Consider the following 26034-nt stretch of genomic DNA (forward strand, 5'->3'; position numbering starts at 1 on the left):
CAGAACCACAGTCAGCCATACTTCCCAGTGAATTAAGAGGAAGGGAATCTGAATGATAATTTCTCTCAATTCATTTTGCGAGTGAAGAAGTAATCCTTAGTCATGTAAATTCTGCACACCCCTGTACAGCTAGAACAAAGTTAAGTTCAGGACGCTGCCGTTGACAACTAACAATTTTTTTATTTAACTTTTCCTCACCAGTTTGGATCGAATTATAAATGAGTGTTCAGGGCAGAGAAGAAAATGTTAGGGGACACATTCAAGAGGACTGTTCACAATGAAGTTTTACTGCCTCCTTTCCTCCTTCAGCAGATGTTCTGTCTTTGATCTCTACTGTTCTCTTGTCAAAAGGTAGCTGTCCGTGATATTCTCTATTCTTACCTTGTTTGATTTCTTTTAGGTACAGACTTTCTGTTGGCACCAACGAGAAGATTCAGCTGAGTTCCCTCATAGCCGCTTTCCAGGTCACCAGGGACCTGATCGTCACAGAGGCCTAAATGCTGAGGACCATTCGCCACCGTTCGCGGGCCCCACAGTGACTGGAGAAGAGGGGACTCTGTCACGGGATGAACTGCTGTGCGGGCTGGGGGATGAAGCCACAGTCACCCCAAGTTTTGGAAAACTGTTCCAGACACGGGTGGGCAAAGGTTTAAAAAGTACCATGTTTGTGTTTGGAGCAGGTATATAGCAAACAGTTTTAATACACAGCTCTCTTATTGCACTGCCCATTTGTTTTACAGGAAAAAAGAGTAAAAGGCTTTCTTTTAGCCTTAAGGCTTTTTACCATTCAATTGCTTAGATGGCAGGAAATTGGCCTACCCCATTTTGGTCTAGAACAAAAGCTTCCCAATCTCATGTGGTACCAGTGTCTTCGATTACTCAAGGTAAACTGAACATCTCCAGAATCAAGTGTGTAAATCTAATCTGTGGCACCATCTCCATATCTACTTTATAAAGGTGTTAATGAAGAAAAAAATAGGTGTTAATGGATTTCTGGCCCATTAACCTGAGGCACAGGGCCTCAGTTTCCCTTACTTGAAAAGTGTCTATTTCGCCTCTTAAAGTAGGTTCCTAACTGCGGTGTGGACAGTGAAGAGTCACTTTGTGCCCGTGGGGGCCAGGCCTAGGATTCCCTCCTTAATGCAAGGAGGGCAGGCAAGCGTGGGCCGGACTCGAAGCCGCAAGGACGAGGCCCTGTGCAGTGTGGCAGTGCATTTTAGAGCAAACAGGCTGCATTTATGATAGTGTTCTCAATAAAAATAAAGCAGCTTGCGTGTTGGCTGTGTTACGAGTGACTCCTTCGCCGATTATAAGCACGCGGTCATTCAACTTGCATCTATGTGAAAAGCCTCCCCCATCTCTGGTATCACAGAATAAGCTTTCCTCGGAGGCTATTCTTTACAAAGGTGTCAGGTTCTTATACTATTCAAAAGGGAGAAGTTGGTTACTTCCATCATTCGCGTTCAACCCGCTCCCCGAGGACACCAAGCAAAGTTTGCAGCTAATGGCAAAGTGGGGCCTCGGGGAAGCCGCCCAGAGCCTCAGACTACGCTGTGACATTTCAAGATAACCACAAAATTGAAAATTGGCCCCAGCCATTCCCCGCTGTCCTGCTGTACTCACTTGGTTTGAGAGGTGGTATTTTTTTCTTAGTGGAAAAAATGAAACGGTGAGCCAAAAGCTTTTTAACTTTCCCTTCGATGGAAGCCTCTCATCTTGAAAAGAAATGTTTTTCTTCGGCAACAAAGGTGGTAGGGGGGACTCTCGTACTTTTGCAACAAGTTTTATAATGTTACACTGGCCTCCAAAAAGCACCTAGTAAGAAAGCCAAAGGATAAGGTGTTGTGTTTCTTTTAAAATAATTTAAAATATATTAAATTTTCCAAAGGCAGATTTCATTGGAATGAGGTGTCTTGATCAGATAATGACACGCCACTGAAGGAAGGAGAACAGTACTTTCAAGGAGCTATTTCTGTGAAGGGGCGGAGGTGACACCGGCTGAGGAGTCCGATGAGGTGACGCAGCAGAGGAAGACCGCGTACACGAGAATCAGCCGAAGGGGCGGCCACACCAATTCTCTACACAATCAAGAAGAGACATCTTCACAACTGGTCGGCTTAACAACTATGGTTTTTAGATACCGTGGAGGGAAACACAGTTGTACCTTAACATCTGCTGAGAAAATACAAATAAATATGCTACAAATGGCAAACACCTGCCAACGCGGTGGCCATCTGAACAGTCATGCAGTTTAGGGGGACATCTGTGTGGGACCGGACATACACATCTGTCATCGCCTGCACATGCACACCACTGTTTATAAAAAAAAAAAAAAAAAAAAAAAAAAAAAAGCCATTTATAGTGTATCAGTCGGGAGCACGGCCTCTGAGTCAGCTGCAATTTAGTCAATACCTCACGGCACACGGCTCCGTGAAAACTTTGTCCTGCATTTTGTCCTGCCGGTCAGAGGGGAGCCAGAGGAAGGACGGCACTTGCCAACATCAAAGCCACTCTGACCCAGCAGGAGAGAACTTCAGAACAGTGTCACCACTGTGTGTGAAACACGACAACGCTTAAGTGCGGGGCAGAAGCCACGCTTGCCAGTCGAGGGACCCAATTCCGCCCCGACACAGAGGCTCCTGAGGCCTGCTAACCCTTCTTACCGAATCAACATGAGTAACTGCGCTTGAATCAAAACCATGACTTTAAAAGGTGTTGGGCACTGCCGTCTGTAAGTGGACTCAGGGTTTAAGGGAAGGCTCAGCTGTCGTGGAGCCGGAGTCCCCCTCTGTGACTGACCTCCCCGTGTCACGGAGAAAATCCCTGGTGACTAGTCCACTGGTTTCTGGTTTCCCTACATTCTGTTCACAGTCCCAAAAAGAAATGATCTTCGGAGCCAAGACCTGATGACTGGCCCCTGGTTCCAGCTGCTCCCCTGCCAGGGAGGTTTATCCTGCTACCAAGAAAACAAGTATAAGACTATGGGGCGTGGCTTAAAAAGTCCTGTATGTGAGGAACTCTTTCATTTTCTTGGGGATCGGCAGTGCTAGCACTTGGTAGGTGGTTAGGAAACTTCGAAGGGCTTTCCGGCATAAGTGCTTCAGTGAGGACAGGACCCTCGGAGCTGTCCAGAACTGGACGTGGCCATCTCTTGTCCTGAAACAAAACAGAGACGGACGCTTTAAGGCCGACCTCAGAAATACATGTTTTCACTGTGACGGGTATTCACCTTCCTACTCTGACTTGCATTGGCAGGAGACACCCAGAGAGTGAACTGCAACGCTTAAGTGCAACCCTGATGGTTGGAATCGATGTGAAGGCTGTAATGCTGAATAATTAAGGCTTCGGGGAGGATTAGAAGAACTCAAGACACCTTTGGTACCAAAGGTGAGCTACCAAAGGGGTACCTTTGGTACCAAAGGTGGGGTACCAAAGGGCTATCTGGGAGCACAGCCCTTCTAGATCACACCGTGAGTTCAAATGTAACGGAGGGAAGAGCGCCACCTCCTGAATTATGGACGTTCCCTGTAAGGTGGTCTCTGCCCTAAATGGTTTCCCATATAAATTTCTGCATCATCTCAATTTCTGCTTCCTTGTGAACTTGGCCCATTAAGTGGCATGAATCACAGCTCTTTAATTACATTTAGATTGAACATTAAGAGTAAATGATAACCTGTATTGGCAGAATAGAATATTAGAATTTTGTGTCCTCTTGGATTTCTTTAAAGGCTTCACCGTAGGCAAGAAAATTCTAGAGGCTTTCTTCCCTTAAAAAGCTGCATAGTACACTCAGCAGAAACTGCTACCCATCTGTTCAGCTATCAGATACATACCCTGTGGCAATAACTCCACCATGTGGAAAAAATGTGCAGCAAAGACCATTGGTCATAGGAGCAAATGCGATTGGAGTTTTCAGTTCCAGGGCCCAGATCCTGAGGAGTCTGGACGGAGAGAGAAAAGACACGTTTGCGCATCAGCGGACCTGAGGCCAGGCCAGAGGGTAATGCTACAATTACTCGCAGGGACTTGCTCCGAGGCCCCGTACAGAGGTGTCTCTTCGTTACCTGTCATCCGCCACCGTGGCGAGGTACAAGCCTTCGGGAGAGAAGCACACGGACCTCAGGGAGCTAATGTGGACATCGCTGTCGTCCATGGGGGGGTCAAGCTGGGTGTGGCTGAGGAGAAAGGAACAGGATGACAGGCCTGGAGTGATGGGCCACTCTCCACCCTTCATCTTCTTTCCCAGGCAGGAGGCCAAAATGGTGCGACCAGGAAAGGCTCAAGACCCATCTTGTACCCCGTCTGGAAAACCTCAGGATAAGCAGACTGGGGGGGGAAGCGCATTTCCTAAGGCTCCAGGTGCCTTGTGGAAGGGGCTGAAGGGTTAGTCGCGCTCCCTGCGCTGATTTCCTTATGCAAAGTAGGTCAGCCCTCACTTTAATACCACAGTACAAACTGAAAGCCTTTTTTAGGTTAAGATACATGATAATTATAGGACTGCCTATTATTTGCTTCAGAAAACAACAGAGACAAAGAGAAAAAGACCAAGTTTGTGAGAACATGAAAATTCATTTTGGAAATACCAGTTTCAGTAAGAAGACTGTTCTGAATTTGCTACTACAGTTATTAGTAAATGGAAAGAAAGAGTCATTTTGAGGTTTCGTTAACGCTGAATCCAGAGTACACACCGCCTCCTGTATCAGGAGCCCTGAAGCCCTCGGGTCTAATTTGAGAACGTAACTGACGGCGAGGTGCCCCTGCAAGCCAACGCCTGAGAAACACCGAACCCACTGTGCCTTTTACCCAGACTGTCCCCTCCCATGCCCTGGACTCTGCGAGGGACGTGCCTAACCCAAGGCAGCTTTCTCATCAGTCACCACCCCCGCCAAGAAAGTCCTAAGCAGGGAGTCCGTCCTTACTGGAGTGACCTCAGCCTCTCGCCAGTATAGGGGTCCCACATGATCACGTTGGTATCGTAAGAAGCCGTGACGAGCAAGGCGGAGTCAGGTGAGAAGTCACAAGAGACAACACTGCTTTGGTGGCCCTCTAGCTTCCGGATTAACGTGTAGGACCGCATGCTCCACAGAAAGACCTGTGGAAAGGAACAGGTGCCTGGTCAGGGGTGGCAGCAAACTGCTTAGAATGTGAATGGTGAGCGAGCGACACAGCGATGCCCACGTCAGGCCCCGTGGCCAGGTGAAGCCAAGCTCTCCACTCCCGCTTTGTACAGCTCTTCCAGAACGCATCGTAAAGGTTTAAGTAAAGAAACAGGTCTGAATTCTGGAGGCACTCAACCAACGTACACGTTCGAGGAGCTTACTGTAAGGGAGAATAAACCCAGCCAAGCTCAGGAAGGCCACCAGCTAGATGTTCTCTGAGTTCTGCTTCTGAACCCTGTCTGCAAGATCACAGTATATGCTATTGCAGACCTAAGCCAAGAATTATCTTGTCCTTTCACTTAAAACCAAACAGCAGGGTCCGAGGTGAACGCCAGGGCTCCCAACAAAGCGATCGTACCCTGTCGAGCCATTTTACACCATGAGTTCACAGAATGGTGGAAATCTGCCCCACGATCGTGCGTACGTCTGACACAGTTCATCACTTTAAACCTTTAATCGTTAAAAACGGGATTTTATTTTCTTCCCTTTAAGAAAACTCGGTTTCACGTAGTTCCAAACCCCAAACGAATGATTAACCACCTGGGCTGTACCATATAGTGAACTCTTAACTTTTGGTTGATCATAGCAAATAGCTCAATACAGATCTAAACTTCAAACAAAACGTTCCCAAACTGTTCTTGGGTTTCTAATACTTTCTGAAATAACAGACAGGATTTCAGGACAAAGTTCCACACGTAACTGTCCATTCTGATTTGAAATGGCATTCCCCATTCTGGAGATTCAAGTTAAATGGTTCAAAGGAAATTAGACCCATACATGGGCTGCAACTTTTAAATTCTTAAGAGTCTGGGGAGGGGAAAGAAATTTAAAAAGCACACCTTTACCATTTTGTGAAGGCAGACAGCCCTCATCCAGTGGTGAGAGCAACCACCCACTTCAAGCATCTCCTCTCTTCTGGTTTGTGTCAAAGTGCGTATCAGAAGAGAGGTGTGCAAGAGGAGGTCACGGCCCACAAGCATGCCTTCTGTTGGGGCTGGTTTGCACATGAATCTTGAGGCACTGGGCCTACTCTCCCTCTCACGCGAGGCCCATTCAGACCTCCAGGTCTCGCAGAACTCAGGCAGCAGAGAAAATGGTACCCAACGTTTGAGACTTACCGACTTCTCTCCAGCTGCGGAGCACAGCATGCTGCAGTCCGGGGAGACAGAGCAGCAGTAAACCCACTGCAAGTGGCCCGATAACACCTGGATCTGTTTACCTGGCACAGAAAAGGAGCGAATGGTGAGCCAGTTCCTGAAACCACAAAGTCAGAAGACCGGAGAGCTGGTGGTCACCCACCTGCCCAGTACACCCATCTGGTTCTCTGTCAGCTGAGCCCAAAGGCCCACTTTTTTCACGCAGAGGAAGAAGACAGGATTTGTCATTAAACACTGAAACCGATTCATACGATATTCTGATCCCCAAGGAAATCACTACTTTCTGTTTCACCAAAACCCACCAGATCAATGGGAGAAAGGCTATATACATAGATCAGATCTGACAGATCCCTTTGACATGAGAGAACATTCTTTTTAGGTCCCTCAACCACCTCTAGAACTTTGAAGCATCCTCCCAAATTTGAGACTGTTTTATCTGTACTTCTGTCATTTACACTCTGTAATGGCTTCCCCCTCTCCTGCTCTCTCACCCTCCCCAGAGTGTCTGGATGAGCAACGGTGCAGAGTAATGAGGGCCACGTGCTCTGCTGTCAGGCGAACTTGGGTCTGAACCCTGACTCCACGGTTTCCTCAGCACATAAGGGCCACTTACATAACCTCTCCAGTTCTGTCTTGGGGAAAAACTAAAATGTCCGTCCATAAGCATAAGAGAATGGGTAAACATATGGAATGCATCTACCCCGTTAATTCAGATGGCATTAGGGACCTAGAATTTCCACGGAAGGGGTGCCTGGGTGGCTCAGTCAGTTGAGCGTCTGAGCGTCTGACTTCGGCTCAGGTCACATGATCTTGCGGTTCATGAATTCGAGCCCCGTGTCGGGCTCTGTGCTGGCAGCTCAGGGCCTGAAGCCTGCTTCGGATTCTGTGTGTCCCTCTCCCTCTACCCCTCCCCTGCTCACGCTCTGTTTCTCTCTCAAAGACAAATAAACATTAAGAAAAACAATTAGAATTTCCATGGAGTACTATTTTGCATAAAATATGCGAATAACATGAATCTTTTTGTGGAACGATGACTCCCAAATCCATAACTGACCCCTGATTCCAAGCAGGAATATGCAAGTAAGTATACAGGGGAATGCGGAAGGCTGCGAGCATGGGCCAGGAGGTCGCCGGGGGAATACAGGGAAGGATGCAATGGGAGGGGAGGATGAGATGGGGAAAGAGACGGGGTAGGAGGAGGTACCAAGACGAACTCGGGTTTGAAAGGGGAAAAAGGGGGAAAAAAAGTTTACATGAACACATAGAGTCATGCATTGAAGAGTTTACATATATGTATGTGGGTCCATATAATTTTTTTTTTTTTTTAGGTAAGTCATGGTTTCTTCAGCTGTCATATCAGAGCAGCACCTATCCCCAGGGTGGCTGTGAGTGTTGAACAAATTCAGGCATAAGGGTAGGGCCAGGCCCAGACCTGGGAACACGACTTCATCCCCTCCCCTCCTGGGAATGCCCTAGTGCACTGGCCTGCTCCCAGTCCCTTTCAGCTAGTCCTGCCTTCCCAACCACTGAAAGGTTTTATTATTTAAAAGAAATTTTTTTTCTAATTTTTTTTTTATTTTTGAGAGAGAGAGACAGAATGTGAGCAGGGGAGGGGCAGAGAAAGAGAGGGAGACACAGAATCCGAAGCAGGCTCCAGGCTCTGAGCACAGAGCCCGAGGCGGGGCTCGAACTCACAAACTGCGAGATCATGACCAGAGCCAAAGTCGGATGCTCAACCCACAAAGCCACCCAGGAGCCCCTCACCACCGAAAGACTTTCAAGTCGCTTCAAGAACCTTCCTTACATGGTGGCAACAAGCTGCCTCAGGATGCATTAAAAATGGCGCCACCTTGGAGGAGCCTTCCCAGGCAGCAGACCTATCTTATGACTTCACGTTCCACAGCCGAGGGCAGAAACTGCCAGAGTTCTCTTGGTGACCAGATGCCCCTGGATAAGGACACCACAAGCACCTCCTTGGCTGTTTGACAAGTCAGTGGGCTTGTTTCTTTTCTTTAATGTTTTTATTTATTTTTGACAGAGAGAGAGAAACAGAGCATGAGCAGGGGAGGGGCAGAGAGAGAGGGAGACACAGAATCTGAAACAAGCTCCGCGGGGCTCGAACTCACAGACCGCGAGATCATGACCTGAGCTGAAGTCGGACGCTCAACCGACTAAGCCACCGAAGAGCCCCCAGCAGGCTTGTTTCTAAGAGGGCAGGAGTAGCTCATGGTTGTGGGGAGCTGGCCCCGTCACGGCTGAGGCAGGAATACCGGTCCCTCTGCGTTATCAGGGATGAACGCCCTCTTCATCAACTGTCCACATCGCCATTTCCTCCCTCCAGCCCCCAAGTCCCTGCCCATGTGGGGAAGAAGTGGCCTGGAGATAAATTCTCCTTCCCTATGTCACCTTTCCAGTTAAAGCTCAATACTGGAGATGTATGGAATTCTTTGCTGGGCCACCTCTGTATGCGGTTCTGCTCACAGCAAAATTCCACAAAAGTTGACCCTCTCAAGTCTAAGAGATCTCTTCTAGGCAAAGATTCCGCTTCACAGAGAAACATGATTTCTGACAGGAAGTATCCCACACGGAGGACTTCTAGATCTGTGGTTCCTAACCTGGGGAGACTCTGCCCTTCACATGGAGACAGGGCGTGGTGTCTGGAGACATTTTGGTTGTCAGAACAAGAAAAGGTGCACCTGGTATCTAATGGGTAGGGGTCAGGGGTGCTGCTCAACTCCCAGAATGCACAGGACGGCCTGGAACAAAGAATTATCATGCACAGGGGCGCCTGGGTGGCTAAGTCAGTTAAGTGTCCAACTTAGGCTCAGGTCATGATCTCGCAGTTCATGGGTTCGAGTCCTAAGTCAGGCTCTGTGCTGACAGCTCAGAGCCTGGAGCCTGCAGCCTGCTTTGGATTCTGTGTCTCCCTCTCTCTCCTCCTCTCTGCCCCTCTCCTGCTTGTGCTCTCTCTCTCGCAGAAATAAACATTAAAAAAAAACAAAAACGAAAGAATTACTGTGCCCAAAATGTCAACGATGCCATGGTTGAGAAAACCTATGCTCTATCATGTATTTTCAATAGGGGTGGAGTCTTACTTTTTTTATGTGCAAAGATACGCACTCAGTGCCTAAGTAAATGGTATATTCTCAATACTAGTATTTCATGGGGATGAGGAAGGTTAGGAAAAAATGTCTTAAAAGACCCCTTAGGAAAACTGGTTGAGAAACACTGTTCTAGATAAAGGTGACATGGGTCACGTGGAGAAAGGAGCAAATATGGTTATCTGCGGAGCCGCTCGGTGGTGCCATCACCTCCATACCATGTTTGTTCAGGTCCCAGATGCGAAGAGTCTTATCCCGAGATGCTGACACCAAAATCAAACTGCCGCTGGGCGTGAAGCTTAGATCTCTCACGACATCTTGGTGGCCGGAAAGATTCAAAAGCAGGAGCCCTGGCGTGGGAGCAGGAGTAGTCAGTCAGTGGGAAAGAGGAGGCACCGGGTCTGCTGGTCACAGCCACACCCCTCAGCCGGCTGGGGGCCTGGCGGCCCCCGTGATCCCTGATGAGAACATGCACACCCGGACCCTGTCTGGGCAGACCCTGCCCCCTGTCGCAGGCAGAAATGACCTACCTGTCTGCACCTCCCAAATCTTGATCTGCCCGTCATTGAGTCCTGTAGCGAGGATCAGGCAAGAGATGTCTGGCACCTGGGGATGGTGGCGTGCCCAGAGCTTCCTGCTGGGTGGAGAAGGCCACGGGCTAAAGGCCAAACCCCAGACAATCTGCCCACAGTCCAGAGTCTTCTCCTTTGGGCTGCCTCGCCCTTTTGTGTCATTTTTGCTGCTCCGGCTTTTGGCTTCAAACCCTTTAGGGATGCTGGAGGAAGCAGAGATCCCTTCATGAGTCTAAAATTGTCACCAAGGCAACCAACCAACTTCTCATTTTAGGGTATCTGAGACATTAAAGTTCTAGAAACAAATTGGCCTTCCGTGAATTCTGGCATGACTTTTCATTTCTTTTTAGAATCCATGTAACAGAGACTTCATTAGCCTTGGTTCATCCCATTTGTGATAGCCCTGCAACGGGGTGACCCGCCTTGTGGGATAACTAGATCACAGAAGCCCCAGGGAGCCATACGCTTCCTCAGAAAGTTCTCTTGGGTTTGGTGCATGGAAGGAAAGATGCACTCAGTGTTTCCCATGAGAAAGAAGGCATGCCGTAGCTTTGGAACTAGGACAGATCTTAGAACTTGAATACCCAACTGCTGCTCCCCTGCCTGATGAGCCCCTTTATCTCGAGCTTAGAAAGCCCCAAGGAGCGGGAAAATAAACCCTCTTCCGACCAACACAGTTTGCTTGGTACACGCTGATTTCCACCTTCACTCGCTTTGTGTTCCAACCAATCAGTGAGGCTCTTTCGCTTACCTCTCTGACGGTATGTCCAGCACAGGAACCGACCAGTGAGGTGATCAAGGAGAGAAAGAGCCCACCGAATTGTGCAGAACTGCACTGACCTCAAAGATCCCGTGGCCGGACCCCCTGCTTTTACCTTCTACTTGACGGTAAAACACAGGCCCAGATGAGTCACAGAAGACGCAGGCCCCACCCACCATTCCCCCCAGTAGACACCACCTCACGGGCTTGAGAAGTTGGACAGCCCCAGGGGTTCAGCCCCCAACATCAAAGTTTCCCATCTGCAGTATACTTTATCAGTGCAAGTGTTAAGTCCTACCTTTCTGGGTGGCCCTGACCATACTCCGGGCATACCAAACTGGGGGAAATGGAGATGAGGAAGCTGGAACTCCATTCCATGAAAAATCCCATACTCAGAGTATACATAACAGGACGTCTTTATGTATTAGATTTGTCCCCCAAAGCTGTAAGCAAATCATATTTTTGCCAAGTGTGTGGTTGAAATCTATTACAAAATTTTCACTAAGCTCACCTGTAAAATTAGAAGGGAGGAGATGGAATTGAGGCAAACATAGGCTCCTCCAGCTCTAAAACTCTATTAGTTGAAATCAGAGGTTGGCAAACTATGTCCAGGCCAGCAATCTGCTTTCAGAGACGAAGTTTTATCGGAAACCACCACATTCATTCCTTCACATACCATCAATGGCTGCTTTCCGCTGTTAACGGCAGAGCTGAGTGGTCTCGACAGAGTCCGTATGGCCCCCAAAGCCAAAAATATTTAACATCCGCGCCTTCACAGTAAAAGTCTGCTGACCCCAGGTCTCAATGGCCAATGCAGTTTGAAAACCTGTCGTCCTGACAAACATCTGAATGTGATAATGTCTTTTCGACTGACCCTGCTCAACCCACACGCCTTGTAGACCTGCCTGGCCCAGGCACAGGAGCCTGAGTCTGCCATCCAGGGAAGAAGCACAGAAAAGGCAAGACGCAGAGAAAGCTTTATAGGACACCTGGGAACGACCGAAGTTCCATTTGTTTTATTTTTTTACAGAATCCTAATTTTTGCCTTTGAATTAAGGAATAATCTGTAGTAGCTATTTTATTCCAAAGGAATTAAGGCATATCTGCACATTTTTTAAAAAATGTTTATTTTTTGAGAGAGAGGAAAACAGAGTGTGAACAGGGGAGGGTCAGAGAGAGAGGGAGACATAGAATCCAAAGCGGGATCCAGGGCTCAAACTCAGAACCATGAGGTCATAACCTGAGCCGAAGTCGGACACTTAACTGACTGAGCCACCCAGGCGCCCCAAGGCATATCTGCAGATTAATTCATTTAAGTATCATAAATTTACTTTCTCTCTTTTTTTTTTTTAAATGTACTTTCTCTAGAAAGAGATACTGGGGCGCCTGGATGGCTCAGTTGGTTAAGCGTCTGACTTGGCTCAGGTCATGATCTCGCAGTTTGTGTGTTCGAGCCCCACCTCAGGCTTTGTGCTAACAGCTCGGAGCCTGGAGCTTGCTTCGGATTCTGTGTCTCCTCCTCTCTCTCCCTCTCCCATGCCCATGCTCTGTCTCTGTCTCTCAATAATAAATAAAACGTTAAAAAAATTTTTTTTACATTAAAAAAAAAAATGAGGATAGATTTTCCAGGTAAAGGAGCTTGGGACAGGGCCTTCTGTGGAGAACAGGAAGGAACACAGTGGTGCTGAGAGGTGTGATCGGTGCACACTGAGGGCAGGGGGCCGCACAGTGGAGAGCAAGCACTCTCCTGTGCATCCCTGTCAGTGCCTGGCCGCATTGTTTGACTCTCATCCCACTACCGTGAGGACCCACTGGAATTGTGTAAGCAGCTACGGGACCTAATCAGACCTGTGTTTGAGAAGAATGGAGAAGAGCTGAAGACAGGGAGAGACCATTCATCTGCCAGACCTGTTCTGGAGTCCCGTGGGAACAGCAGGGAACCATGCCCTCAAGGACCTGACGTTTTAGTTGAGAGAGAATGAAAAAAAAAATTATGTATATACACATCTATGTGTGTATATATATGTGTGTGTGTGCATGTGTATGTATACACACATACATACACACACGCACACATACGGCATATGTCAGGTTTTGAGAGGTACAAGAGAAAAAGGCCAGGATAGAAGAATGAATTGCTGAGTAAATAAAAGGGGGCTTAATCCTGGGTATGGGCACACGCTAAAGTCAGGAACAAGGAGGAAGTATCCTCAGGGATGGGGGAGACAGGAAACAGAGCTAAAAAGTCCTAAACTGGGCCTGGCTTAGAGCTTTATCATTCAAAAAAAAATTTTTTTCAGAGAGCACATGCATGGGTGAGTGGCAGAAGGAGGGAGGGGGAAAGAGAGAGGGAGGGAATCTTAAGCAGACTCCATGGTCAGCACTGAGATCGACACGGGGCAATATCCTACAACCCTTGGCTCATGACCTGAGCTGAAATTAAGAGTTGGACACTCGGGGTGCCTGGGTGGCTTAGTCAGTTGGGCGACCGACTTTGGCCCAGGTCATGATTGTGCAGTTCGTGAGTTCGAGCTCCGCATCAGGCTCTGTGCTGACAGCTCAGAGCCTGGAGCCTGCTTCAGATTCTGTGTCTCCTCCTCTCTCTGCCTCTCCGATGCTCATGCTCTTTCTGTCTCTGTCTCTTAATAATAAATAAAATGTTGGGGTACCTGGGTGGCTCAGTCGGTTAAGCGGCCGACTTTGGCTCAGGTCATGATCTCGCAAATCGGGTGAGTTCGAGCCCCGAGTCGAGCTCTGTGCTGACAGCTCAGAGCCTGGAGCCTGTTTCAGATTCCGTGTCTCCCTCTCTCTGACCCTCCCCCATTCATGCTCTGTCTCTCTCTGTCTCAAAAATAAATAAACGTTAAAAAAAAATTTTTTTTAAATAAAAAAAGAAATAAAATGTTAAAATAAAAAATTAGAAAGAGATACTAAAACCTCTATCATGGGGTCACAAAATCTGGGGCAGAACTAGAACTTAAGTCTTGGGTATCCAAGCCTACTACTCAACAGATCCCCTGGACTTTGGAGTTTGCCACTGAATCAACTCCCTTGAGTTACGTGGGGGGGGGGGGGGGGGGGGGGGGGGGTGTGGAGGTGGTGCATGCATAGGGAGGGGATGGCTAGCGGCAAGGGAGGGTCATAGGGGGAATTTAACTTCACTGCAATTTAAGCTTCTAAAAACTTTATTTCTAAAATTATTAAAATACAATTCTCTGGTTAGTATCGATTATTTGCTCAATACCAAAGGTGCTATTAATTTTTTTTAATGTGTAACAATCCAAACAAGCATATAAAGACCTCAGAGTTCCCCTTTTAAAGGACTTTAAGAATATCAATTATTTTAAATTATAAAAATAATAGAGAACTATGGGAAAAATTTGGAAGGGAGACAAATAAAATAAAAATTACCTATAATCCTAACACCACTCTAACCAGAGTAAACATTTCAGATCAGTTTTTATTTACGTGTATGTACATACATTAAAAAAAATTTTTTTTCTTTAACGTTTATTCATTTTTGACAGAGAGAGACAGAGTGTGAGTGGGGGAGGGACAGAGAGAGGGAGAGGGAGACACGGAATCCAAAGCAGGCTCCGGCTCTGAGCTGTCAGCACAGAGCCCGACACGGGGCTCAAACTCACAAACTGCGAGATCACGACCTGAGCCGAAGTTGGCCGCTTAACCGACTGAGCCACCCAGGCACCCCCACATTTTTTAAAGACAAATTTGGGACCATATTACATATATGGTTTTATAGCTTACTTTTTTCAGTAAACCTTCCTTATATTATTAAGCATTATCATAAGTTACTAGTAATTCTTCACAATGTGTGATTTTTCCCTAAAACAAGTAACTTCTCATTTAACATACTAAACAATAACATTTCTCTCATATTTAAAGAACAGAGACACAAAAAGGATTAATACTCCGACTTCCGTTTTCCTAAGTTCATACTAGAAGGATATATTTACCTGTGGTAATGTAGATGTTTGGATAGGAGTGATTTTTGGAAAAAGTTTCCATTTTTATGCTTTTTTTAAAAATTCTTTTTCTGACTAAATTCGTACCGGACTGGATATACAGTTGAGTCTCTTACATTTACAGTAGGAGCTCACTAAGCAAAAAGAATGGCTTTGGCATTCTCATGAAACTGACTACACAGAAGAAACTGAATATCATGATTAAAGCAAGAAAATCTCTCATGGCTGCAAAAAATACCCTATAGCAATGCCATAAGTTCCTGTACCATCCTCTCATCACTGGATTTTAAGGGATTTCTGTTTTGTCACTACTACAGAACCAACTCCGTGACAAAAATCAGCGTATGTAAATAAAAATAGATGACCCCATATCCCAGATCCCTGGTAGCCAGAGAACAGTTTCAAGGTCCTTGATGCATCCTGCCAAACAGCCAAATGGACATCCTTCAAACCCAGCAGCGTGCAGAGGACCGTCTCAGCGAGTTCTCTTCGGCGGTGCCTGTCATCAAGGCAAGGAGCTTCAGACTCCACTTAGGAAACATTAAACGTCAAATCAAATGTGTGATGTGAAGAAACGCCTAATACAAAACAAATGAGACCCTCAAGGGCAGGGGCCTTGCTGGGTTTCTTTCAGGATTCTCAGACCCTGGCTCAGTGTGAGGCCAAAAAAGATTTCCAACAATACTGGCTGAATAAATAAAGGCAGACATGGAACTGCCCTGCCACAAATGAGAAAATGCAGATGCTGGGCCCTTTGACCAGGCGCTCACAGCATTCGGATGCTGGGACCTGTCCAACCCCACAGAAAGAAACTAGTTAACATCAGAAAAAAAACCAAACACCCAATTTAAAAATGGGCAGGGGCACCTGGGTGGCTCACTCGGTTGAGCAACAGACTTCAGCTCAAGTCATGATCCCAGAGTCATGAGTTCGAGCCCCACATCGGGCTCACTGCTGTCGGCACAAAGCCCGCTTCAGATTCTCTGTCCCCCTTTGTCTGCCCCTCCCCCACTTGCACTCTCTCAAAAATAAATAAACATCTCAAAGCAAAATGGGCAAAGAATGTGTATGGACATTTCTCCAAAGAAGATTTGCGATGGATCAAGAAGCATAAGGAAAAAAAAAAAAAAGCATAAGTAAAGGTGCTTGGCGTCAGAAGCCATCAGGAAATGCAAATCCAAACAATGAGTTGCCACTTCCTGCCCCGCCAGGACGGCTATGCCACAATCAGAAAGACAGACAACAAGTGTTGGTGAGGATGGGGAAATAACACATTGCCGGTGGGACTGCAGGATGCTACAGCCCCCCTGCTCAACAGTCTGTTTCTAATGCGACGAAACACTGAAAGCATACGTCCACGCCAAAACCTACACATAAATGTTCACAGCAGCATCATTCCTAATAGCCAGAAAGGGAAAGCCACCTAAGTGTCTACCAATGGACAGATTATACACAAAATGTGCCGTCTCCACATTATGCCATTTATCTGGCAATAAATGTGGCATTTATCTTTATGCCATTTATCTGGCAATAAAAGGAAAGGAAGTACGGATACGTGCTGTAACACGGATAACTGAAAACAAGATCCTAAATGCGAGAAAGCAGTCAGAAAAGACTACACGGTGTACAATTCAATTTATGTGAGATGTCCAGGAGAAGCAAACGTGTAAAGACAGAAAGTGGATTAGCGGCTGCTCGGGGCTGGAGAACAGAGTGAGACTGGAGGACGACAACTAAGGGATGTGGGCTCGCTCTCTGGGGCAAGGACAGTGGTTTTGAGATTGATAGTGGTGATGGTTGCACAACTCTGTCAATCTACTGGAAGCCACTGAACTGTACTCTTTAGATGGGCAGATTGTATGCTGGGTAAATTATGGCTCATTAAAGCTGTTAAAAAATGACAGTACGGATAACATCATCTCCACTGGATTGATTTTCACACATACCAAACGTGAGGGGGCTCCAGAAACCCCAATGATCAATTCCTGGTTTTCAGCCACTCCCTCTCTCCTGCTCCTGGGCAGGGAGACCCACAAAGGGTAGGGAGTAATCTGGGAAAGCACTCTCAAGTTCCCCACCGTGAGGACTCCCTCGCTCCTCTGGGTCTGGGTCTGGGTCTGGGTCTGGGTCGACAGAACTTACAAGTGCTCCTCCAGCGGCCAGGGGATCAGCTTGACGATGCAGTGTCCTTGAGACCACGCGAACCACGAACCATCTGGGGAGAAGGCCACGCTCCAGGTTTCGCAGCTCGACTTCCAATCGAACTGGTGGGGACGCCCGGGCTTGAGCTCAGCCAGCAGCAGCGGTTCCTCTAAGACGGGAGACAGCATGCTTCAGACAAACACCCTCACTTCCCCGGGAAAGTGGGGAGCCGGGCTCCGGACCGCCCCGCTGACTCAGACCCAGGAAAGCCGCGGTCTCCCCAAGGCAATGGGTGATATTCTGGATTCCGGGAGGGAGTTGTCATTTAAATGACCTGCGGCAATAGCAGTAGCCACAGGCCACATTCCAGTGCGGTTACTCAGTTCTGGCACTGGCCACCGCTGGTTAACCGTGACTCACAGTAACCTTTGTGCCAGTGAACCCAGTGAATGGAGGCCTCGTTTTCCTATGAATGCTCGAAGAGGAAGAAAGAGGAGAGATGGACCAGGCTGGACCACGCTAGCTAGACAGTGCAGATCAGGAGGCCTTCAAATGTATTTAAAGTCTCCTTAAAAGAACCTGCCACTGGGAAGCAGGTGAAAGAAGGAATATCCGACACGAGAAGGTTCCCTCTCATTCACCAGCATCCTCCCCATCACGGAGGCTAAAATGTTCAGCGTTTGCCCAGCTTCCTGCCGCTCAGACCTCTCGATCTGGCCTTCCATTTCCATCTCCAGTCTGTTCTGGTTTTAAACCTTCATCCCATCTTGCCCAGATCTTTTACAAGACTCTCCTGATTTTCCTCCCCGCCCCAGGGAACTCCGCTAAAGCTGAAACACACATCACATCAGGACATTTCTCTCAAACACATTCCAGGCTCCCACCTGTGTACACAGAACAGCAGCGGAGCCTGGGCCTTGAACCCCAGACCACCGGCCCCGCCTCCTTTCCATGACCTCTGGCCACACGAGTCTCACCTGGCCAGGCCCCACACAGCTCACTGGTATGCACACCTGAGCTTCTGAGAATCCCTAGCGCACATCCCTATCTCTATGATCTCTACTAAAGCGGAAGTGAGTCCCACCCTGCCGACTTCATTCTCTCCTATAGTTTACTAATTTCCTTCTGGTCCACCCTCCACCAGGATTTAAGCGCCCTTGTTCAAACACCAAAAGGAGTTCATTTTCATTTCTCTCAGGGCCCCAGCACAGTGCCTTGTGAACAGCACGTGCTGCGCTGGTGTTTCTTCCTCCACCTGAAGGGCATTTCCTAGTTCAAGCCTCTACTCCAGAGGAAGGTTCTCAATGGAAGCTCGTAAGCTAAAGGCATTCAGAATTGATTTTCTGACTACTAATTATGATTATGATATATACTAATATAAAAACTGGCTTCCACTCCGAATGAGGTCATTTCCTGATGTCTATGTTCCACTTCACTAGTTTCAAGACCTTGACCCTTTTTATACCTGTTACCAGATAGATACTGATTTAAACTGCCCCTATTTCATATATTTTAGGAGACATCTTTATAGGTCTTTTCATATATGACCACTGAAATCAGGATATATCCTACAAACGGTGAATTTTTATAGCTAAATAGGCAGCATTTTTTCTCAGTGATACATATGAACCTTGGTATCTTGTGTTCAATGAAACGGGTGGTAAACATGTATACATAGAGAGATGCATGTCTGTATACATAGAATATCTCCTGGTATATGCATTATAGATGTGGGTATGATCTTGTGTTATAAAATAAATGTGCTGCTGAAGATTCTCTCTTTAAATAGCATTTTAATCATATCAAGCCTTTGGTGGCTTTGCTATTTAAAGAAAATTTAAGAAGTTTCCTTTGCAAAGAGAATAGTCATTTCCTGAGGTTCTATGTATAAATCTAGGTTTTAATACATTGGGTCTGTCTAAACTGTTATTTGTATAGGTAATTCCTCCTAGAAATCTGTACGTGAGATCTTTTCATCTACACAAGTACCGGTCTACGGGAGCATATTCCTTTGGATGGGACTATCTGCATGGTAAGAAGTTACTTTATATTTTAAATCCGAAACCGGTCTCTCAATGTTACCCAGCCACCCCCTGTGGTGTTGTCTTCATTCTCATTATTCCTGGATATTTTCTTGTGGTGGCCTGGCCCTAATCTCTGTCAATGCTTCCTTCCCGTAATCCAGTGGTTCTCGACGGATTGTGCCCCCTGGGGACACGTGGCGCTGTCTGGAGACATTTTGGCTGTCACGATTGGGGGTGGTGCTACTGGTATCTAATGAACAGAAGCTGCGGAGGCTGCCAAGCATCCTACGGTGCACAAGACAGCCCCACAACTAAGGACTATCTCGCTTAAAATGTCGGGAGAGCGAAGGTGGAGCAACTTGGATGTCATCGACTGATGCGGAGGCACATTCTTTCCTGTTAGATGGAAACGTCTCTATCCCACCCTGATAATATTCACACTTGGGTCATTTCTCCCACAACCTGCACTGTGGAGGCTTTGCACAATATAAAAAGGGGTCCCCCTTGACTCCTTTTCTTTCCTCCCCAAACCAAATCCATTAACTAGTTTTATCAGGGCTGTTTCCAAAACACTTGGCAAACCTAACTTCTCTATCTCCATGGCTACTATTCTAATCTATGCAAACCATTTCATCAACATCACCTCTCGCCAAGCAGTCTTCCAACTGCTCTCCTAGCTTCCACTCTGGCCCCTGCCATCCATTCTCCTCACTTCCTAGAGTGATCAGTTTCAGCCACTCTTAAAAATTCAAACTCCTTACTGTGCCCTTAAAGTCCTACATAACCTGGCCCCTTGCCTTCAACCCCACCTGGGCTTATGACTCTCCTCTCCCTGCCCCTGACTCCAGCCTTCACTCACCCCTTCACAGTGCCCAATTAGTTCCGAACTCAGGGCCTTTGCACCAGCTGGTCTCTTCGCCTGGAATGCCCTTCCATGACTGGCCCTTCTCTTCATTCAGTCTTGGCTCAAATAACAACTCCTTAGAGTGCTCTTCTCTGCCCCAAGTCAATCTCCTTCACAACTCCTCAACATCGTGTTCTTTATAGCACAATCACCACGATGAGGAGTATCTGTCTCCCCTCAACCAGGACATCAACTCCATGCTAAAAGGGACCTTGTATCTTTCTCTTCAGTGCGTAGCGGAGTTCCTGGCAGAGAGCAGGCAGTCAGTCAGTATTTGCTGAAAAAAATATATGTGGTATACCTCTTTAAATATAAACAAAATGAAGCCCCTTAAAGTATTATGACGCTTGTGCCAAACATTTCATACAAAATGCTTCTTAAACATGAGCCATACCCAGATTTCACACTCTATTTCTGTGATATGGAGATTTAATCTCCTGCTATTTCAGGCTCAGGAATCCAGGAGCCAAAAGAAGAAAAGAACTCACTGACTCCTATCTCTTCGTTTCTAGAGTTAAAGAAATTCTGAAGGGGAGTCTGAACCCAAACTAAACTTGGCTGCTGGGGGGAAAAAGCCATAATTAGTGCAGAACTTAAAAAGCAAAACAAAACAAAAAGACCCCCACAAAAACAAAAAACAGAGCCGAGAGGATCCAGCTCTCATCCGGGATTGCACCTGCCGTGGCCCTTCTTAGTGAAAAGGCCCACGGATCAGGGTTTTTGTACATCCCATCATTGGGATGTACTTGGACAAACAGACTGAATGGAAAGATACTTATTATGGGCTGCTTCTGTGCAAGGAGATTCACCTGAGCACAGACAAGAAAGCTAGGACTCCAGCCAGCGGGAAGCTTGCTGGTTTGTCCAGCCTTGCGATCTTGACATTAGCTGTTCCCTGGGCCTGGAAAACAGCCTGGCAGGCCCCAGATCTTTGCCTGCTGCATCCTACCACTCAGGGGCTCAGTGTCAATGTCACATTCTGAGACCTTCCTGGTCTTACTATCGGTCAGTCTCTTTCTGTTCACCCCATTTAATTTTATGGGCACCACTCACTCATCTTTTCTTGATTGTTTACTTGTTTTCATGTATTCACTGCCTCTCTCTTCCCCACCCACACCCCAAACTTGCCTATCTGCTCGCTATTGAGCCGTACTGTCCAATACAGTAACTACTAGCCACAGTTGACCACTGACCATCTGAAATATGCCAAGTCCGAATTAAGATGGGCTGTTAAGTATATAACATACACCAGATTTTGAACTTAGTACCAAAAAAAAAAAAAAAAAACTAAAATAAATCAATAATCATGTTGACATGATATATTTTAGATATGCTGGATTGACACATACAATTTTAAAATTGGTTTCACTTTTTTTTCACGCAGCTACTAGAACATTCTAAATTACAGATGTGGCATTATATTTCTATTGGTCAGGACTGGCCTAGAGAATGCCTGGCACACAGTAGATACTCAATAAATATTTGTCGAAAGAAAAAGTGAATTCTAACCACTGCTCTGAAGATATCTACTGTTGTCCATTGTAATCCCATTACAATGGGCTTTATTCAGTTTCAAAAGAACATAAAACTCTCTGGCCTTTTTTTTTTTTTTTAACAGTAACTTGGCAGCTCTCAACAGCTCTGCCCACACCCCAAAACACAGTCGTCAATCATCAGGAAAAACTCAGAACTGGAAACAGATTCCAGCTAAAAAGGGAGACTAACTACAGATCGCTTTCAGTTTTAAGTATAAGGAGTCAATGGAAACAACAGCGGAAGCTATAAAAAGATTCACATAAGATTCAGACAAACAGTAGGGGCCATTTAAAAAGTGGTAACACACTCACTGAAAAGAAAGCCCTTATCTGGATGGGAAGGCAGAGAGAGCTGCCTCTACACCTTTTACTGAATGCCTGACTGCGGCAAACAAAGAAATGTCATTTCCCAAATTAAAAAAAGTTACACCACCCCAGGGAATACCCTGATTTGAACCTACCCACCCACAATCCCTGGCTCCATCAAACAAGCCTGGGAAACACAAACATCAACAATCAGAATTCTCCAGACCAAGAAGAAGCGTGAACTTCACTGGAAGAATACCAAGAGGTTCTGGAACAAATTCTGAACCCTAGGCCTTGACCCCTTCTGAGAATTTTCTCTAAAGACACTGCCTTTAAGCACGGGGGTATATATTCAAGAGTTGGAACTCCCAGAATAAACCCCAAGCCCACCCCAAATTTCTGTACAGGTGGGGTTTAAAGGCAAGGTGGCTGGAAAGGAGGAGATGGAGGGATAACCTGAAGGTTTTGCCTTCGCGTAACAAGCACACATAACAAGCACTCCGAGATTACATGTTCATTGGACTGACTCTCCAAGTGTATCTGATATTCTCAGACTTCCACACCGTCTTCTGATGACAGCTGTTAACAAGGGTAGAAGCATGAACCTCACCCATCAGTATTTCCTACACTTGCCCTATCAAACACGCCAGCAAGGATCAACATCCCCAGCCCCACCCCACCTCTACCAATCAGTCTCCACCGAGAGAGGCTCGCAATAAATTTTCTTAATAGGGACCCCAGACCCCATTCTTATGACTATGCAAGTTTGGGAAGCTCCCAACCACCCGCTGGGGCACGTGCTATTATTACCCCATTTTGCAGATACAAAACAGACTCGAGTTATGCGCTCCGTCCAAGAGCACACTGCTCGTAAGGGGCAGAGCGGACTCCCATCCAGACCTGCGTCACCTGGCACCTGGGCACCCACCCCCCTGGGTATCACCCCCCCCCCAGGGCCTGGCGAACCCCCGCGTTCTCCCTGGGCGTAGGCGTCGGGCCTCGGGAGCCCCCCACTGTCCTGGGGGACGGGGATCCCCGGCACGCAACGGCCCGTGCTCCTCGGGTCGCTTCGGCGGCGGGCGGGAGACCGGGTGGCGGCCGCTGACAGCGAAAGTGAAACAAAGCTGGGCGCCGGGCGCGCCCCCAGCCGCCTGCCCGCGCGGACCGCCCAGGCCCCGCGCCCCCCGCCGCGCCCCTCCCACGGCCGAGCCCGCGCCCCCGCCCGCCCCCGGGGAGAACGGCCCCGGCCCCGCCCGGCGGGAAGCCGCGCACCCCAACCCCGCTCACCTCCGGCCTCCATGGAGGACGCGTGCGGCCCCGCGGCAGGCGGCGGGCGCCTCAGCCCCCCGGGCCACCGGCCCTCATACCGCCCCCACGCCGCCCGCCCCGGCCCCGGCCCTGGCCCCGGCCCCGCCGCCGCCGCCGCCGCGCCCGCCGCCGCCGCCGCCCGGAGAGGCCATCAGCTGCTTCCCGTCACATGGCGGCGGGCGCGGGCGGGGACGCGCGGGGGGCGGGGCGACGGGAGGCGGGGCCTGGGGGAAAACTGTGGAGTGGGGGCAAGATAAACCGAAGGGGGACCTAAAGGAAACCGGGGTGCAAGATAAAACAGAGGGGAGGGTTACGCGGCTGAGAGGAAAGCGAGGTGGGGCGCAGACAGGACAAAACGGGGGGGGCGGGGCCTGAGGGAAAGCGGGGAGGGGGGACCGGGCAGGTGAACGCTGACCGGATACAAACCGGGGGGCGGGGTTGAGGGAAAGCTGGGGGGGGGGCAGGTGAGCGGAGCAGGCTAAAACCGGGGGGCAGCGGGGATGAAGAGAAGAGAGGGAGGGGTAGGAACGGAGTGGGAAGGAATGGGGCGGAAGGGAAACCGGGAGCGGAAGGAATGCGGCTGGTGACAATGGGGGGGGGGAGGGCGGGGGGATGGTGAAGGGGTTACTGGAGGTGTGGGTAGAAAAGGGGGTGCGGCAAGGAGATGGGGCGGGAAGAAAACCGGAGGGGGTGGGAACCAGGTGAAGAGGAAGGGGGCGCGAATGGACAGGAGACTGTCGCGTGAGAACGAGGACCTGAAGACACCGGGGATCGGGGATACTGGGGGGAAGGGAGACAAAAAGCGAAGGCCTAGGACAGAATTGGGGGAGGGGGTCCGGGAACTCCCGGGCGGTTAAGAAGGTGGCAGGGAAGGAACGAGCCTGGAGAATAAAGTGAGAATAAAGAGCTGAGGCCCGGAGCTCAAAGCTTCAATGGGAGCCCAGGTAGAGGAGCTGAGCCCAGGGGGCGGGAGGAAAGCCGAGGGCCAGAGGAAGGCGTAAGCCACAGGTTTTTAAAAATGGGAATCAAAGACAAGCCCAGTGGACAGTTGGGGCGGGGTGTGTGTGTGTGTGTGTGTGTGTGAGAGAGAAAACGACCAGGTCAAGATTAAAATGGGCGGTGAGAAAGGGACAGCCGGCCAGAAAAAAAGGGGGGATCCAAGAAGAGTGGGGGTCCGAAAATGGACAAGCTGGGTAAAAATGGCTGTGACCTAGGACTGAAGGTCATGAAAGGGGGTGCTCAGGAGCAGCAGGAGAGAAGTGAAACAGCCAGAAGTCCAAGTGGGGGCTCAGAAATCAGCTCTGATTAAACCCATACATATTAAAATGGAGTGGCTGGGGATGCCTGGGTGGCTCAGTCCATCAGTGAAGCGTGCGACTTTGGCTCAGGTCATGATGTAAGTTGGTGAGATCGAGCCCCGAGCCCCACATTGGGCTGTGCTGACAGCTCAGAGCCTGGGACCTGTTTCAAATTCTGTCTCCCGGCTCTGCCTCTCTGCTTGTGTTCTCTCTCTCAAAAACAAGTAAACGTTAAAAAAAAAAAAAGAGGGGGGAGGGGCTGGTTGGAAGGAACATGGGGATACTGGGGTTAAGGTAGGAAGCATGGGTTCCGTTAGCAAGGAAGGAAGTTAAGGTGGGACAGCTGTGATAAAGAGCTGGACAATGGGGAGGGAGCCTGGGGGGCAGTGAAGAAAGGGAGTGTGAGGGGTTGGAGGAGGGATGACCTAAGAAGGAGACTGACCTGAAGCTTCCTCTAAGAACTGGGGGGGGGGGGGGGGGGGGGTAGTCTGGGCCTAGAATAGGAAAGGGGTGTGAGTGGTGCCACCTCAAGTGTGAGGTAAAGTGAGACACTATGGGGGCTCCAGTTAGCTGAGCCCGGTGAAGAAATCCAAGACCAGCCACAACTACAGGGACAGCTGATACAAGTCATCTTTTCAGACAGTCCAGCAGATCTGTGGTCTCCACGATGACCGCTCCTCTCATGTTAGGGTGCATGCAGTCTGACCAAAACAGAGGTGTATACAGGGAGAAAAAAAAAAATGGAAGAACAAGTTTCTCAGGGAGGGTGGGAAAGGTGATGGTGTCTCAGTAAGCATAAGAGAGTACCTATAAGGAAAGGAATAAAATGGCAAAGAGACCGCTATTGTTACCAATATGGGAAAGCTAGTAAAAAAATAAATAACTAAAACAAAAAAACTGGGGGAGGTTAAACCCATTTCTCCAAATCTCTCAGTTTTATTAATCAGGTCTAAATCAAGACCATTAAAATATTTATTTAAAAATAACTTTATTCCATAATCTTTTTAAAAAAATCCACATTATAACCTCAGAATAAATTTCTCTTACCCATTCCCCCCACCCCCCCCACACACACACCAAATATTAAAATGTAAATAACGCAGAGGGATCTGCTAATTTTTCTTTGCAGCAGTTCCTGGTCAGTCCCATGGCACTTACTGCATCATGATAGACTTTACCCGGCAGGAATGATTTTCCAGGTGTTGGTGCATGGGTTCTGGAGTTTTCCATCACGGGCTTTCTGCAGTAATAGGGCCTGCGTGTACTTGTGAGAATTAGGACTAATATCAAAGCCACAGGATTGCCAGAGCCCTTCCCCAGTGTCCCCTGCTGAAATGTCAGTTGTGATAGCCCTTCAGTATTTATCTTCCTGCTTCTGATAAGGAGATCTTGGAGTTCACAATACATTCAGTTAAGATTGTGTAACAGCGCAACGTAACAATTTGGACTTTGCCACACAGATTTTGTAACCCACTGTTAACATGCTTGTAATTTTGGGGGTGGGGGTCGACTTAAAATAAAAAGCAAGCCCTAATTCTGTAAAAATCCTTAAAGCTTGAAGAATCCCAGTACCTGCACTCTTAATTGACCCAGCTATATTAATGTGCACATAGGGCTCAGATATAAGTGACAGAAGTCATGGGTCAGCTAATCTAGGCTTTATAGTGTTTGAAGCCCCCTACTGATAGTGGAACAACGCCTCCCCGAAGATTTTCGATCATCAAGTGCGTGTGCAAGAGAAGAGGGAAGTTCTGGAAAGCATCTCAGTGATCTTACAAATCATTC

The 26034-nt window shown here is 48.1% G+C and overlaps 2 protein-coding genes across 3 annotated transcripts in view; one reads left to right on the forward strand and one right to left on the reverse strand.

Moving 5' to 3' along the window:
• RFC5 (replication factor C subunit 5) overlaps positions 1-1278 on the forward strand; it is a 12216-nt gene extending 10938 nt beyond the window's left edge. The window contains exon 11 of the mRNA XM_003994707.6: positions 401-1278. Within this exon, the coding sequence (XP_003994756.1) occupies positions 401-497 (97 nt within the window). The 3' untranslated portion in view covers positions 498-1278. The remainder of the gene's footprint in view (positions 1-400) is intronic.
• WSB2 (WD repeat and SOCS box containing 2) lies at positions 161-23079 on the reverse strand. 2 transcript variants are annotated; one of them, XM_023241470.2, is made up of 9 exons: positions 22931-23079; positions 16875-17043; positions 9948-10192; positions 9636-9767; positions 6278-6378; positions 4920-5092; positions 4065-4175; positions 3834-3941; positions 161-3156 (listed from the first exon to the last, which is right to left on the reverse strand). In XM_023241470.2, the coding sequence occupies exons 1-9, from the start codon at positions 22941-22943 to the stop codon at positions 2994-2996; spliced, it is 1215 nt and encodes a 404-aa protein (XP_023097238.1). In that variant the 5' UTR covers positions 22944-23079; the 3' UTR covers positions 161-2993. The 2 variants fall into 2 exon arrangements, with proteins under 2 accessions (XP_023097238.1, XP_003994757.1); XM_003994708.5 differs by lacking the exon at positions 22931-23079 and having other exon boundaries at positions 16875-17077.
• Positions 23080-26034: the final 2955 nt, after the last annotated feature.

Source organism: Felis catus, chromosome D3 (assembly GCF_018350175.1).
Source record: "Felis catus isolate Fca126 chromosome D3, F.catus_Fca126_mat1.0, whole genome shotgun sequence".
In the NCBI taxonomy this organism is placed as follows: Eukaryota; Metazoa; Chordata; class Mammalia; order Carnivora; family Felidae; genus Felis; species Felis catus.

Bases quoted from the DNA above. Each gene is read 5' to 3' on its own strand.
- WSB2 (XM_003994708.5), bottom strand. From the start codon at position 17,062: ATGCTGTCTCCCGTCTTAGAGGAACCGCTGCTGCTGGCTGAGCTCAAG. The intron at 10,193-16,874 runs GTAAGTTCTGTC...TGCTTCCTCCAG, and splicing joins TGGCCGCTGGAGGAGCACTT to CATCCCTAAAGGGTTTGAAG. The intron at 9,768-9,947 runs GTAGGTCATTTC...CTCCCACGCCAG, and splicing joins GATTTGGGAGGTGCAGACAG to GGCTCCTGCTTTTGAATCTT.